Below are 16,155 nucleotides of genomic sequence, written 5' to 3'. Positions count from 1 at the left end.
TAGCACAGGCATCACAATGTGGGTATGTGCTTGGCTCTGGCAGAATGAGCTTACACGCAGTGCATATAGCGTACATGTTTGCAGCCTTGCTCCTAGTGACAGACATGCTGCTGAGGTGGAGAAAAAAATATCAGAGAATGCAAGTGTGTGATCCTCCTGAAACACAAAGCATTGAACTGGGTAGATTGTCATCCAGGGGGTGTATATAGCCCGGAGGGAGGAGCTACACGTTTGAGTGTAGTACTTTGTGTGTCCTCCGGAGGCAGAAGCTATACACCCATGGTTTGGGTCTCCCATAAGGAACGATAAAGAAAAAAGTATATACTACAGTATGAGTAAAGTAAGTACATCCCTCACATCTTTGTTAATGTTTTATTATATCTTTACATGGGACAACACTGAAGATATGACACTTTGATACAATGTATTCAGTGTACAGCTTGTATAACAGTGTAAATTTGGAGTGTCCTCTAAATAACTCATGTGCATTAGGCCGCTTTCACACTATTTTTTTTTTTTTTTAACATGCATCATGAACTTTTTTGCTGTAAAAGTGGATCCTGTTTTTACAAAGAAAAACGCATGCAAGTGCATGTATTATTTTGCAGGATCCTGCCACTTGAAGTTTATGGACGGGCATTGAAGTCATGTGATCGGGAGTGAGGGGAACTGAACGTGAGACTGGGATCCGGAATCCAACAGCTGCAGACGCTGGTAACCAAGGTAAACATCGGGTAACTAAGCGAAGTGCTTTGCTTGGATACCCGATGTTTACCTTGATAACGAGTGTCCGTAGCTGCTAGGAGCCGGCCTGCCTGCTCCCTGCACGCGTAACCAAGGTAAACATCGGGTAACTAAGCGAAGCGCTTTGCTTGGTTACCCGATATTTACCTTGGTTACGAGCGTCCGCCGCTCTCAGGCGGGGGAGAGAGGGAGCGGGAGAGACTGATCACGCCAGGCTGGTTTCTGGGCATGCTCAGTAGAGCAAGCAGGATCCTGTCTATCAGCATGCCAGCGTTCACATGCGTTTGCGTGCAGTATAGTCAGGATCCAGTGAAAAACTGTATTTGGACACAGCTCAAAAACGCTACAAGCAGCGTTTTTGAAAAAAAATTAAACTGCAAGTCGCTGGATCCTCACTATAATGCACGCAAATGCATGTGAACGCATGTTGTCAAGCACTGCCTTAACTCTTGGGCATAGAATTCACTAGAGCTTCAGTTTGCCTTGATGTTCCCACCTCCAAACTTCTGTTGGTATAGTACGTTTGGGATGATATGCAGCGTCCCAAAAGTGCAAAATCTCGCGCCTGTGCAGACCCTGCTGTTTTGCACATGCGCAGTTCTATATTAGGCTCTGCTCACAGCCAGCAATGGCTCTTCGCAGGCACAAGATTTCACCTGGCTATGTGGATGACGCAGGAGGCATCATACACGTCAATCATAAGAGCATGACGATCAGCGTGGAGAGGAGGGACAGACACCGCATCAAGTACACCCATCGGACCGGACCAAAAGATTTACATATTGCACTTGAGATTTTTTAAGAGGTATTTGGGTGGTATACAGGGAGAGTAAAGGGATAATATGTAAAGATGCTGCTGAAGGTGGGAGTTTTGTTTCTACATGTAAAATCTGCTGACAGGTTCCCTTTAAGACAAAATTTAAAAAGGGGCATTCCAATCTCTATGATCCTATAAAAATATGTAGTGGGTGTAATAATATTAGCAAATGCCTCCAATTAGAAATTTAGTATAGCCAGGTCTCTTATCTCATGTGAAGGGAATCACAGCTAAGGTATCCATGGTTACATGCACTCAGTTATAGTTGCTAGTGTCCGTAACCATGGATACCTATGCTGCAATGCTCTGTACATTAGATAAGAGACATGGCTATATTAGGTGAACTATACTACATTTATAACTGGAGATGTTTGCTAATATTATACCTACTACATACTGGGATAGGTTCATGAAGATGGGAATATCCCTCTAAGGCAGAGAGCTACCAACAAGCAACAGCTGAAGTCAGCTGCAGTAAGGGCCTGGTAAAGCATTGTAGGAGGAGGAAACCCAGTGTATTGTCCATGGCTCTAGACTTCAGGCATTGTCTGCAAAGGATTCTTTACATATTAAAAATGGTTATGTTTCATATACGCTTTACAGGATGTTTTTGTTTAACACTTAATTAAACCAAAAAGTCTACACTTCAATTACAGCTGTTTCATTTAAAAAATAAAAAATAGCAGCATGAAGATCCCAAATGATGAAGATTCAGTCAGTGTCCAAATATTTCTGCACCTGACAGTAGGTGCGCCCTTCCTTCCCTTATCACAACCAAGGTCACCATTCAGTGCACCCCTTAAACACCATGCTGATTCAGCATTACCATAAGCAATTCTCTCTCTGCTGTTCTTTTAAGAGCTCGGTATCGTTTCTCATCAGCTGATGACAGTTCTCCTGTCTCATCTTTCAACTGCTGCAATTTCTGAAGTTCTGGCATGCTATTAAAAGGAAAAAAGAAAAATAAGGGGGGAAAAAGAGAAGTTAGTCCAGATTAAATCATTATTATCATTTTTAGGTTTTTGCACCCAGTTCAGACTTAGAATGGTGTTCCAAACGTTATTCCTTATAGTCCAGATTAAATGACCTGATGTAAAAACTAGTCTGCACTCGGGCTTTGCACCCAACGTTCTCATTCTTGGCTTTAGCGGAAAACGTCCAATTGGTCAGACATCATGCACAGCCTGCCATTCATTTAACATGCATTGTTTTAGATACAACCAAGACTTTAGATGAAGATTTCCTTACCAGTAACTAAAAAAAACGGTTACAACAGCAAAAAGGGTTGTAAATGCCTTAGCCACATAACACCCTAAACAAGCTGGCACTAACAATAAGCTGAAAGAAGTGGTTCACCCGTTTTCATTACTAGCTACATCGATATGTTGAGAAACACGTTTTCTCTCATATACCTTATGTTGCCAATAGTGCCTGTGAGCGATGCTATTGCAGTCCGCTCTTCCCCATCACATGACCCCTGGGCTCAGTGATCTCTGATGTGCGCTGATGTCACATCAACTGAGGGGGGCCACATTCTTCATCAGTGACTGGGCTGTGGGCGGTGTGTCCGGTGAGGTCACCTCAACTTCCTGTTGACCTGACATCGCGGCCGGCCTCAGTCTCCATGAGTGACTTAGGCTGTGAGCGCAGTTTCACAGTTCACCACAGCCCAGCATCTCTCCTACTTGCATGCTCTGCAGTGAAGGAGGGAGATGCTGGGCTGTGATGAGCAGTGAAACTCCACCCACAGCCTAGTCACTCACAGAGACTGGGGCCAGCTGCGGTGATGTCAGGTGAGCAGGAAGTTGACCTGACATCAGAGGCCATGGAGCCTGGGGGTCATGCAAAGGGGAAGAGCGGACTGCAATAGCGCCACTCACAGGCACTATTGGCAACACAAGGTATTTGAGAGAAACCTTGCTTCTCAACATATTGATGTGGCCAATAATAAATATGGGTGAATCACCTCTAAGTATTTAAAGCATCCTAGGGTGCAGAGTCTGGAGCTCCTATTTAATAGATTTCAATTGTGAACTGCAAATTAAAAAATATATATACACACACATGTACACAATATAAAATTACAAAGAATAAAGTGATGCAGCTTAGAAAAAAATATGTCCTACCTTTCCATGTTGCGTATCTGATTGTGCAGTGCCAAGAAAGAAACTGGCGAGTCAATAGCTTCACGGCTCTTTGCACACAGACGAACAACTTTAAGTCCCGTTTGGTGTATTTTCTCAGTGAGTTGATCAACAGCAATATTGCTTGGAGCGCACACAAGCACCGGGCTATGTAGGCAAAGAGGGAAAAAGCTAAGCTCATTTGTTTACTAGATTTCTAAACCTACACAAACATTTGGTGTACACAAGCACAAAAATGTTAAGGTTTCCAAGATACAAATAATGGATTGGCTGCAAACGTCTTGATTACAAACTATATCCACAATGGCAAATAAAGACAAACACTAACAGAAAAGGAACTTTAGAATAAGTACCTTTTTAACCTTTTAACGACACATGACGTACTGGGTACGTCATGGATCGTGTGAAGTTAATCCCCGCCGCCTGCCGTAGGCAGTCCGCGGCGATCCGTGCACATATCAGCTGAGTTCAACAGGTGGTGTGCGCCTGCCAGGCACGAGTGGAATTGCGTTCCACCTGCGCCTATTAACCCCTTACATAAAGAAAAAAAGAAAAAGAATTGCTGTATATAGGGATCAACCAATAAGATTTTGTTCAAATCATCAAAAATGTATTTTATTGGCACAAATTTTATACATACAAAAATATCCACACAGAACAGTGAAAAATAGCAAATAAAAACATCTAAAAACAGTCAACGAACACCCCAATACATAGTTCCATGTTAGGAACACAGCACCATGATCCTGAATGAAATTCCACTAGATGTACAAATCTAATATTCACAGGCATAAAAACAGGACCTGTGTGCAAATTGTCACTGCAAACCCTATGCCATATAGTACTCTAGAGAATCGTACCCCATCTGGCACCACCATCAATAAATACAATATAATAAGTACAAAATACTAGCAAAAGAAGGGGATGAAGATAACCTTATAATGAGGAAATCAATACACCCAGTTCAATAGTTAAACCAAATGTTCTGTGTGGATATTTTTGTATGTATAAAATTTGTGCCAATAAAATACATTTTTGATGATTTGAACAAAATCATCTTATTGGTTGATCCCTATATACAGCAATTCTTTTTCTTTCTTTCTTGATATGGTCTATTGTTGCTGGTGGTTGATCCCAATAGGGGAAAGGTTCCCCTTATTTCCTAGGATATTAACCCCTTACATCTTGCTGCCAAAATCTGACAGCGATATGTAAGGCTATGTGCGCACAGTGCATTTTTCGCGGCGTTTTTCGGCTCAAAACTGCATGACTTTGCTTCCCCAGCAAAGTCTATGACTTTTCATGTTTGCTGTTCGCACACAACTTTTTTTTTTAAGCTGCGTTTTTGAGCTTGGAAAAAAAATAAAAAAAAAAAATAGACATGTCAATTCTTCCCTGCAATTTTTCCCCCATGCAATGCATTGGAAAAACGCAGAAAAACACAGATCAAACACGCAGCAAAACGCGCACCAAAACGCAGTAAGAACACATGCATTTTTACCAGTGCGTTTTTAGCAACCAAAAACGCAGTGTCAAAAAAAAAACACAGCGTGCACACATAGCCCAACAGCGCGCTGCCATAAGCATAACTTACCCAGCTCCTTCAGAAGCCACGTGACGTGATCACAACTTCCAGTGGTTGCCATGGTAGCACAGGGTCATGTGAGGACTCCTGTAGCTATCATGAGTCACTTTAGCTCACTGCTGGCAGACTGCAGTTTGAGAGTAAAGCAGCTTTTCTCCAGATCGTATCTGTGATCTGGAGAAATGCAAGAGCGATCAGACTGCCAATTGTTATAATCCCCTAGGGGACCTCGTAAAAAAAGATAAAATCACACCCATTCGGCCCATTGAAAATTAAAGGGTTAAAATAAAATAAACATTTGGTATCACCGCGTTCAGAAATGCCCGATCTCTTAAAATATAAAATCAATTAATCTGATCAATAAACAGTGTAACGGCAAAAAAATTCCAAACGAAAACACAAAACGCAATAACAGGCAATCAAAATGTAGCATTTGCGCAAAAATGGTACCGTTAAAAACGTCAGATCGAGACGCAAAAAATAAGCCGTCACTGAGCCATAGATCCTGAAAAATGAGAACGCTACGGGTTTTAGAAAATGGCGCAAAACGTGCGCCCCTTTTTTGGACAAGCTTGTGAAAATTTTTTAACTCCTTAAATACAAGTATACCTATTCATGTTTGGTGTCTACAAACTCGCACCGACCTGAGGCATCACATAGATACATCAGTTGTACCATATAGTGAAAACACTGAATAAAATTTCCCAAAAACTATTGTACGATCACACTTTTTTTGCAGTTTTTTCGCACTTGGAATTTTTTTGCCGTTTTCCAGTACACTATATGGTAAAACTTATGGTTTCATTTAAAAGTACAACTCGTCCCGCAAAAGACAAGCCTTCATATGGCAAGATTGACAGAAAAATAAAAAAAGTTACGGCTCTCTGAAGGGGAGCAAAAAACAAAAATGGAAAGTGCCCGGGGGCTGAAGGGGTTAACACTAGAAGTCCCAGGAATTTCGAGCTTCATAGGGCTTCAATGGTAGAAATGTTAAATGACGCCTCTCTGGGACTTCTAGTGTTAAAGCACTCAGAAGGAAAAGGCTAATGGAAAAATCTAGTTTGTGAATGCAAAGTAATGTCTATTATCAAGATGTAAAATAAAAATAAAAAAAAACAAGGGCTATGTTTACCTGTAAAATATAATTTTTTGACTATGTAATTGATCAAAGCTGAGCTACTTCTAAATATTCCAGTTATTTTGGAGATTTAAAGATTTTGCCATGATCTCGGTAAACCCCCGTAATAACTCACACACCTATTAGATTTGCTTCTGCAGACCAAGGAGTTCTGGTTGCTATTAAATTAGAAGTTAGTTCTCTAACTCTGGGAAAGGACACAGTAAGCCTTATGTATTTAAAATAGTAATAAAACATATAAAACAAAAGCCCCATTCAAACAAACACTGTCAGATAATTCTGTCTCCAGAACATAAAAGTTTTATATGCAGTTTCTAGGTTTTTTTTCCCTTCTAATTTGTAATAAAATTTGACATTGCAAATTTATAAAATGGCTTAAAAAATGTGTCAGGTAAAAACCGCTATTAAAAGGGAACCAACCAGCAGGATTTAGCAATATGAAGTAAAGGCAGTGCCATACTGGCACCAAGATGCTGAATCCAGGCATTCCTGAAAGGTCGGATGCTAGGTTGGTGAAATATCTTTAATCAGAGATGTACTGCACTTTGATTGGCATGTGCACTGGGGCGGGCCTTTGTGGGTCAGGCTCTCTGTATATTCCTCCTCCTGCATCTTGCATTGCACGACAACAGCAGCAATGGCGGCTTGGCGCAATATTAAAAGAAAAGGGGGCATGCAATACAAAACACGGGAGGATGGATATACAGCGAGAACCCAACCCACAAAGTCCCGCCACGTTGCATGAGTTAATCAAAGTGCAGTGCATTTCTGCACCTCTGATTACAAAGATTTCTGCAACCAAGAATCCGATCTTTCTACAACAGGAATGCCTGGATTCAGCCTCTTAGTGCCTGTATGGCACTGCCTTTACTTCATATAGCATGAGGTAGCTGGTTTTTCCGATAAATTATTTTTCAGTTTACATAAACTGCAATTGACCCACACTGAGTGGGAGACTCGCCGTAAATGCATGGATTCATCCGGAACCACAGAGCACTTTCAACGCCAGGAAGATCTACTGAAGAGAGAGGTCAACACAAGTCCCTTAGGCACCTATCAATCCAGATGGCTAAGGCTATGTGCGCACGTTGCGTTCTATTACGCAGCGTAAAATAATCACTGCATGTGCGTCTCAGAACGCAGCCAAAAAGCTGCGTTCTGAGACGCAGTCGCAGAACGCAACGTGCGCACACTCCTGCAGAATTCATGCGTTCTGGATGCGTGCTCTGCCATAGGAAAAGCATCCAGAGCGCACATTTTTGACAGTGCCGTCCCACTCGGCTCTGCTGCATCCCCATAGATTTGTAGCAGAGCCGAGTGGGACCGCACTGTCAAAAAGCACAGCTGGCTGCGAGAGACAGCTGCGCGATCAGAATGAACTTGGGTGAACTTCACCCGACTTCATTGTGATCGCGCGGCTGTCAGTGTGCTGCGACTTGATTTGCGGTCACAGGTGAATGACTCACCTGTGACCGCAAATCTGAGTGACTGCAGTGAGCCACGCGATCACCGGTGCCGTTACTCAGGTTACCCGTGGCCAACTCGAGTCCTCCACCCGAGACATGTGGCCGCAGGTAACCTGAGAGACGTCCCTGCACACAACCCGACGTCCCCGCACACAACCCAACGCCCACATCCCCGCACACATCCCGACATTACCGCCGACATCCTCGCACACAACCAGACACTACAGCCCTCATCATCACCGCACACACACCGGCATTACCTCAGTGACGTCCCCGCTAACAGCGCGATTCACTTCAGTTTCTGCATGGAGCTCACAGGAGCGGCGGTGTTGTACTGCCGCTCTGGTCAGCTTTGTGTAGCAGAGCTGGATGTGTCGCGGGACCTCGTGGATTACGCCGGACCTGGAGGTGTGTTTAGGGATTTTAATAAAGTGGTGAAAGAGGGTGGTTTTTGTCTTATTTCAAATAAAGGATTTTTCGGGTGTGTTTATTTACTTTCACCAGGTTAATCATTGGGGGTGTCTCAGACGCCTGCAACGATTAACTAGGACTTAGTGGCAGCTATGGGCTGCTGACATTAATTCCTTATTACCCAGATTGCCACTGCACCAGGGCAGTTCTGGATGAGCCGGGTACAGTCCTGAGACTGTCGCATCTAATCCATGCGGCAATTCCGGGCGGCTGCTGGCTGATATTTTTAGGCTGGGGGGCTCCCCATAACGTGCCGTGCAGCTGATCGGTGAGTATGAGAGAGGGATAGACTGACAGAGAGAGAGAGACCGACCAACAGGGAGACACAGAGACCGACAGACAGACAGAGACCGACATTACAACCAATACGCACAAAAGAAGTGACATGTCACTTCTTAGAACGCGCGTTCGGGCAGCAGCCGAAGCGCTGCGCTCTAATACGCCACGTGCGCACGGCTCCTGCATAATCTTCATAGATTATGCTGGGGACGCAGGACGCATGCAGTTACGCTGCGGTGCAGATTGCAGCGTAACTGCATGTAAATACGCAACGTGCGCACATAGTCTAAAGCCATAGCAGCCTCTAAAGGCTCCAATGCTTTGTACATAGCCAGGGCATTCCTAAACCTTTCAGACAGTCCCTGACAAAAATGGCTTCTGAGAGTAGGGTCATTCCATCTGGTGTCAGTGGCCAATGTGCGGGTCTCTGAACAGAATTAATCTGCTGTCCGACCCCCTGCCGAAGCTTACGTACTGTAGCTTGGACTCCGAGGGGGACATGGTCTGGGTTATCATAAATAAGGCTCAGGGCCACAAAAAAAAAAAAAAAAAAAAAAAAAAAAAAAAAACCCAAAAAAACTCATCCACTGATCGAAAGGACTGCAAATTGGTCAGCTGAGAGAAAGCCACCCGCTGTTCTTCACTCCCCGAGGAGCCAGGGCAAAGCTTGAAATACAGTTTGCAAGCTTCTTTAAAGACCACAAATTTATCCCTCCCCCAGAAGACCTGTCCAGGAGGGCTATGTTGGGTTCTGGTTCAGTCCGGCCTCGAGCAGAGACCAGCAGACCCGCAATCTGCTGTAGCGACTGCACAACTTGAGACTACAATTCTGTCACTTCCAGAGATTAACTCTGCATTTGTTGTGTGGGAGGCACAACTGGATTCATAATGAAATCCTGAATTTTCTCAGGGGGGGAAGGGGGGCTGGCTATAATGTCCGGATGTGCCTACAGGTGTCATGCCACGTACCAGTGTTCTCCCAGGAAATTGTGCAACATAGCGGGAACACCTGGAAAGTGTTTTATGGTGGGAGGGAAAGACCCCTGGTGACCGATGCAACACAGGAGGGATCACAATAAAACAGGGGCCCTGGCGCCAGGGAAAGGGAAGCGAGGACACCTAAGCCTAAATGCGAACAATGTTTTTTTGTACAGTTTTGTTGTCAGAACTTTGACATTTGACTTCCAAGCAAAATTTTATGAGAAGTCAGATTTGCTGCGCACATCTTGCCAGCACTTTTTTTGACAAAAAAGAAGCAGCATGTTCATTCTTACCTTTTTGTCAATATTTGTCACCCATTGAAATAAATAATGACATGAAAAACGCATGGAAAAACTCATGGTTACAAATGGTTTGCGTTTTTCATACGTTTTACCCTTGGTTTTGTCAACAAAAACGCAGCTCACCAACTTAGTTCCAGAAAGACAATCAATGCTGGAGTGATTTTGGCATGACTGTCTCTCTCGCTCTCTCCAAGCGCTTCATACTCACCGATCATCGGCTGTCACACTGCTCCCATGGCCTCATCTTCTTCCGGACCCGCTCATACGCCTCATACATATTCACTCCTCCCCCTGTCTTTTATTGGTTGCAGTCAGACGTGCCTCTATACTGAGGGACAGCTGTCTGACTGCAACCAATCACAGCCACCAGTGGGCGTGTGTACATCGTTCAGTACAGTACACTTCAGCAGCGGCCTGAACCTCACAGCAGTGAACCCGTGATGTCACTGCTGTGACCCACGCCATACTGCGGGACCTGTAGCTGTGACGTCAGTGCTTCACCTCAGTTCATTCTGATCACTGCGGCTGTTTGCACGCATAGCTGGCAGCCATGCTGTACGGCTGCTCTCTGTGACAGGATAGGGATCTAGCAGAGCTGCAATGCCGTGGGACCTCGTGTGGATTACTTCATACCTGGAAGGGTGTTTGGGAATTAATAAAGTGGTTAAAGAGGGGGGGCTTTTTATTTTATTTCAAATAAAGGATGTTTTGGCTTTGTGGTTTACTTTCACTTACAGATTAGTGATGTGGGATGTCTCAGATGCCTGACTTTACTAACCTAGGGCTTAGTGGCAGCTATGGGCTGCCATTAACCCCTTATTACCCCAATTGCCACCACACCAGGGCAATCAAGAAGGCCTGGGTCCAGAGCCAGAATTGGCAAATCTTATGGATGCACCACTTCTGGGGCAGCTGTGGGCTGCTATTGCTAAGCTGGAAAGGGCAAAATAATGATGGCCCTTCCCACCCTAATAATATCAGCCCACAGTTGTCTGCTGTACCTTGGCTGGTATTAGAAAAATGGGGGGGACCCCAACGTTTTTTTTTTCTTTTTAAATAAATCAAATTATTACTTTCTTTTTCATAACCAGCCAAGGTACAGCAGACGGCTGAGGGTTGCAGTCTGCAGCTGCTGTTCCTGTGATGGATATGAAAAAGGGGGGGACCCCCACCCCCCAAAAAAAAAACAAAAAAAAACAAAAAAAAAGACAGCTAGCCAAGCTGGCAATCCCTCTATCAAGCTAATCTGTTATTTCTATGTATTCTGTTATCTAATCTATATTGTCTTATCTAGCTATCTATCCATCATCCTATCATTTTATTTCTCCTTTAAAAAACACAATAACAAAAATGCGCCAAAAACACACCATTACAAGCTTTTTTTTTTACAAGGTGCAGGTTTGGTTGCAGTTAGTGTGCAAAAAAGCTACAGTGTGCGCATGCAGCCTTAGGCTATGTTCACAGGGCTTTTTTTGGTAAGTTTTGCTGCATTTTTGTAGCTGCAAATTTGCCTTTGTTTTATGCAAATCCATTCTAGTAAAAAAGCTGCTTTTTATAGTCCCAGCAAAGTCTGAGATTTCTGAAATCTCATGCACACACAAATCAGGTTTTTTTCTGACTTATCAAACACCTGCGGTTTTGGTCAGATTTTTACAGAATGTGCATGTCAATTCTTTGCTGCATTTTTTCATTGATACAACCCATTTTGTAGAAAAAAAAAAAGCAGCAAATCCACACCAAATCTGCAGAAAAACGCCACTAAAAAAAAAAAAAAACAAAAAAAAAAAACACATGGAAAACGCAGATGACTCAAAGGAGATTTCCTGCCACAAGATCAAGTTTTGGTCAGGAAAAAAAAAAAAAAAAAAAAAAAAAAACACCTTACCAAGAAATCCCTGTGTGAACATAGCCTTATCCCTAGATTGGTCCTTGCCTACTTTGGACACATAAGCAATTACTGGAAAAGGACATCATGGTTGGAAGAACAAAATGTACAAGGTGAAGAGTAAAGGCCCCGTCACACTAAGCAACATCGCTAGCAACATCGCTGCTAACGAACAACTTTTGTGACGTTGCTAGCGATGTTGCTGTGTGTGACATCCAGCAACAACCTGGCCCCTGCTGTGAGGTCGTTGGTTGTTGCTGAATGTCCTGGGCCATTTTTTAGTTGTTGCTGTCCTGCTGTGAAGCACAGATCGCTGTGTGTGACAGCGAGACAGCAACAACTAAATGTGCAGGCAGCAGGAGCCGGCTTCTGCGGAGGCTGGTAACCACGGTAAACATCGGGTAACCAAGAAGCCCTGTCCTTGGTTACCCGATATTTTCCTTTGTTACCAGCCTCTGCCGCTCTCACTGTCAGTGCCGGCTCCTGCTCTGTGCACATGTAGCTGCAGGACACATCGGGTTAATTAACCCGATGTGTGCTGTAGCTAGGAGAGCAGGGAGCCAGCGCTAAGCATTGTGCGCTGCTCCCTGCTCTGTGCACATTTAGCTGCAGCACACATCGGGTAATTAACCCGATGTGTGCTGTAGCTAGGAGAGCAGGGAGCCAGCGCTCAGTGTGCGCTGCTCCCTGTTCTCTGCACGTGTAGCTCTGTGCACTGGTAACCAAGGTAAATATCGGGTTGGTTACCCGATATTTACCTTAGTTACCAAGCGCAGCATCTTCCACGTGGCGCTGGGGGCTGGTCACTGGTTGCTGGTGAGCTCACCAGCAACTCGTGTAGCGACGCTCCAGCGATCCCTGCCAGGTCAGGTTGCTGGTGGGATCGCTGGAGCGTCGCAGTGTGACATCTCACCAGCAACCTCCTAGCAACTTACCAGCGATCCCCATCAGGTTGGATCGTTGTTGGGATCGCTGGTAAGTTGCTTAGTGTGACTGGACCTTAAGAACAGCAAAATTCTATCGCTTGATAATATCAAGATAATGGCGGAGATGACCCTGGTGGACCTATCTAGGTTTGTACACTATCTTCCTACAGAGCCTTCATCAATCAAGTCCCCATGGCTCGAGATAAAGTTAAAAGGCAGTTAAATAATAATATAGCGTTCTGAAGCTGTCCGGCACCCAGAAAAAAAAACGCGCTGTCGGGAGGACGTTAACTGTAAAGGGGTACTCCAAGGAGCTAAAAAAAAAGTTTTGCACTGATCTGCCCTCATACACTTTGAGGCCGAGCTGGCCAGTGCAGTTCTAGCATATTTAGATCACTTGTAAATACAGTGGAACCTCGCTTAACGAGTAACCAAGTTAGCGAGTATTTCGCCTAACGAGCAAAGCTTGTAAATTTGTAACGCTGTTTACGAGAAAGCCTTGCTGTACGAGCAAAATACTCACCGCACACACTTCCGGTTCCATACATGCACCGCGATCTAACCTGCGTTTGCCACACACACACACACACACACACACACACACACACACACACACACACACACACACACACACTTCCGTTCCCTCGCCGGCTTCCTGGAACTTTCATGTATCGGGTAACCATGGCGACCAATGCTGGACCTTCAGCTCCCAGCGCGCTGACGTCAAAGGCAGGAGCCGCTTGCGTCTGATTGGCCAGCGTGCTGCCTTTGAGTAGCGTCTAACAGGGGAAGGTCCTCCCTCAGCAGGATGTGTTATCCGGTAACCATCGCGACGAGGGAGGAACTTCCCCTGTCAGGTGCTACTCAAAGGCAGCGCGCGCTGGCCAATCAGAGGCAAGCGGCTCCTGCCTTTGACGTCAGCACGCTGAGTGCGGAAGGTCTGACATCGGTTGCCTTGGTTACCCGATACACAGCGTGTACGGGTGAACTGCAAGTTCCAGGAGACCGGCAAGGGAACGTAAGGTAAGGTGAGCATAATCTGTGTTTATGCATGTGTGGAATGGCACAATAGAGCACCAGGATGGGACATTTAACAAGTTGTGGAACGAATTGTCTGCATTGCAATGATTTCCTATGGAAAATCTTGCTTTGCTGAACGAGTAATTTGGTTAACAAGCACAGTCCCAGAACGGATTGTTCTCGTAAACCAAGGTTCCACTGTAAATAGTAGCTGCTCCTCAGAGCAAGGAGCCAGCAGCCATGCCCCTGCCAAACCCCATGTTCTAAGATTGGATAGAACAAGGGTCAGGGCTGGCAGGTAGGACGAGCATGGAGTTGGTGGCCATGCCCCCCACCATGCCTCCTATTCTAAGACAGGGTAGAAGCAATTATCAGGGGTCTGGCTGGTAGGAAAGGCATAGAACCAGTGGAAACGCCCCGCGCTCTCTGCTGCAGCTCGGAGCTTTAGGATATGTGCGCACTGGAAAATGGAATTTTCTCAAGAAAATTTCGCATGCAGTGAAAAAGATTACCACACCCGCGGTAAAAAAAACATGGCAAACCGCACCAGAAAACCGCATGCAGTTTGCCGCGGTATTGTTCGCGGTATTGCCGCGTGCGGGTTGGTACATGTGCTTTATTGCATTCAATGCAATAAAGCACATTGAAGAAAAAAAAAAATCATTTCCTTCTTAGATAGTAGATCGATAAAGAGACAGATAGAAGAATAGATAGACGGATAGATAGAGGACAGATCGCTGCATTTCCCACGGTCGGCAGTAAGTTCACATTACCGGTCGTGGGAAATGACCGGTAATTACCTCTGCTGTCTCGCTGCGAGGCTCCATTCAGCGCTGTGTCTGTGTCAGTCGCGGCTGGTTGTGAGCAGCGCAGGACCTGTGGATTACGCTGGAGCTGTGGATTACGTCGGAGCTTTCGGCAGGGGTTAATAAAAGGGTGAACAAGGCTTGTTTGTGTTTTATTTAAAATAAAGGATTTTTCGGTGTGTGTTTTTTCACTTTACTTACGGGTTGATCATGTCAGCTGTCTCAGACGCTGCCATGATCAAGCCTGGAGTTAAATGGCGGTGATCTGCCACAATTAACTCCTTGTATTACCCTGACTGCCACTGCTACACGGCAGCAGGAAGAGGCGGGGACACTCCGATACTGCCGCATAATGCATGCGACAGTCCCGAGGCAGCTGCGGCTAATATTCTTAGCTGCGGGAGGGAGGCGGGGGGACATTAACCCTGCCCCTCTCACTTCCCAGCCTGAGAATAACTGGCCGCCGCTGTGTGCTTACCTCGGCTGGACGGTAAATATACAGCGGAGCCCACGTGCTTTGTTTTCTATAATTCCGTTTGCTTTCTATGTGTATTTTATATGTCTATGTCTGTGTTCTGCATCTGATGTCTGATCTGTGTTTGTTTACTCTCTGCTCAGTTTCCTCTTCCTGTAATGACATCACTTCCCTGCAAAACTGCAGGCAAGCGATGTACATTACCGGAGGTAAACCGCGAAATACCGCAGGGAATAACGCAGGAAAACGCAGTGAACCGCACAGAATTTGCTGCCTGCGTTATTCCCTGCGGGATTTCACGATTACATGGCAGTCAATGGAGTGAAATCCCGCAGCCAAGTGCGGAGAAGAATTGACATGCAATTGTTATTGCTGCGGGAATCCCGCAGCAAAACATGCAGCTGTCAAATTCCGCCTAGTGCGCACAGGATTTTTTTTTTTCCCATAGGTTTTGCTGGTGAATCACTGCAGAGATGTTATGAACATTTTCTGCAGCGAAACATGCAGCAAATCCGCAGAAAATCCGGTAAGTGCGCACAGGGCCTTACACTGGTTTCTGACGTAATTTCCCATATGAGAGGGACGAGGAGCAGCTACTATTTTATTGATTTAAGCGTGATCTAAAGATACTAGAACTGCAGTGGCCAGCTTTTTCATAGTGTAAGGGCAGGGACAGTAAAATTTATTTATTTTTTTTATCTCACTGGCGTACCCCTTTAACTCCTTCCAGCAGCCTTGTAATCAGCCAGTAATCGGGGTGGCAACGGCAAAGCGTCAATCAGCTGAGCATATTAAGCGGTGGCTGTAACCATGCCCCCGGCACTGACCGACACTCCGTGTACAGCCGCCGCTCACTATGCACAGAGTGGTGACTGAAGCCATGCATGCACCACCTCAATGACAGTCTAAGGTTCCCATGAGGAATAAAGTTAAAAGTCCCTTGACAAGCAGATCACCAACTGTCCTCCTGGTTAAGAAGCCCAGTGAACAGCGGTTATCAGTTTGAAACCTAGCAGTAAGTGCTGCACCACCACAAGGAATAAAACCACTACATAAAACCTACTCAGATCATTATGATGGAAGCATATTACAGGGATGACCCTTCGGCACGAGATA

The 16,155-nt window shown here is 45.1% G+C and overlaps 1 protein-coding gene across 1 annotated transcript in view; it reads right to left on the bottom strand.

The window, feature by feature from the left end:
* Positions 1-16,155, bottom strand: part of UPF1 (UPF1 RNA helicase and ATPase) — a 184,872-nt gene that overhangs the window by 63,812 nt on the left and 104,905 nt on the right. The window contains exons 12-13 of the mRNA XM_075352561.1: positions 3,688-3,852; positions 2,388-2,502 (exon numbers count right to left, since the gene is read on the bottom strand). Coding sequence (XP_075208676.1) covers positions 2,388-2,502; positions 3,688-3,852 — 280 coding nt within the window. The remainder of the gene's footprint in view (positions 1-2,387; positions 2,503-3,687; positions 3,853-16,155) is intronic.

This window comes from Anomaloglossus baeobatrachus, chromosome 1 (genome assembly GCF_048569485.1).
Source record: "Anomaloglossus baeobatrachus isolate aAnoBae1 chromosome 1, aAnoBae1.hap1, whole genome shotgun sequence".
In the NCBI taxonomy this organism is placed as follows: Eukaryota; Metazoa; Chordata; class Amphibia; order Anura; family Aromobatidae; genus Anomaloglossus; species Anomaloglossus baeobatrachus.
The sequence above is the reverse complement of the archived record's forward strand: the minus strand, read 5'-3'. Positions and strand labels throughout refer to the sequence as shown.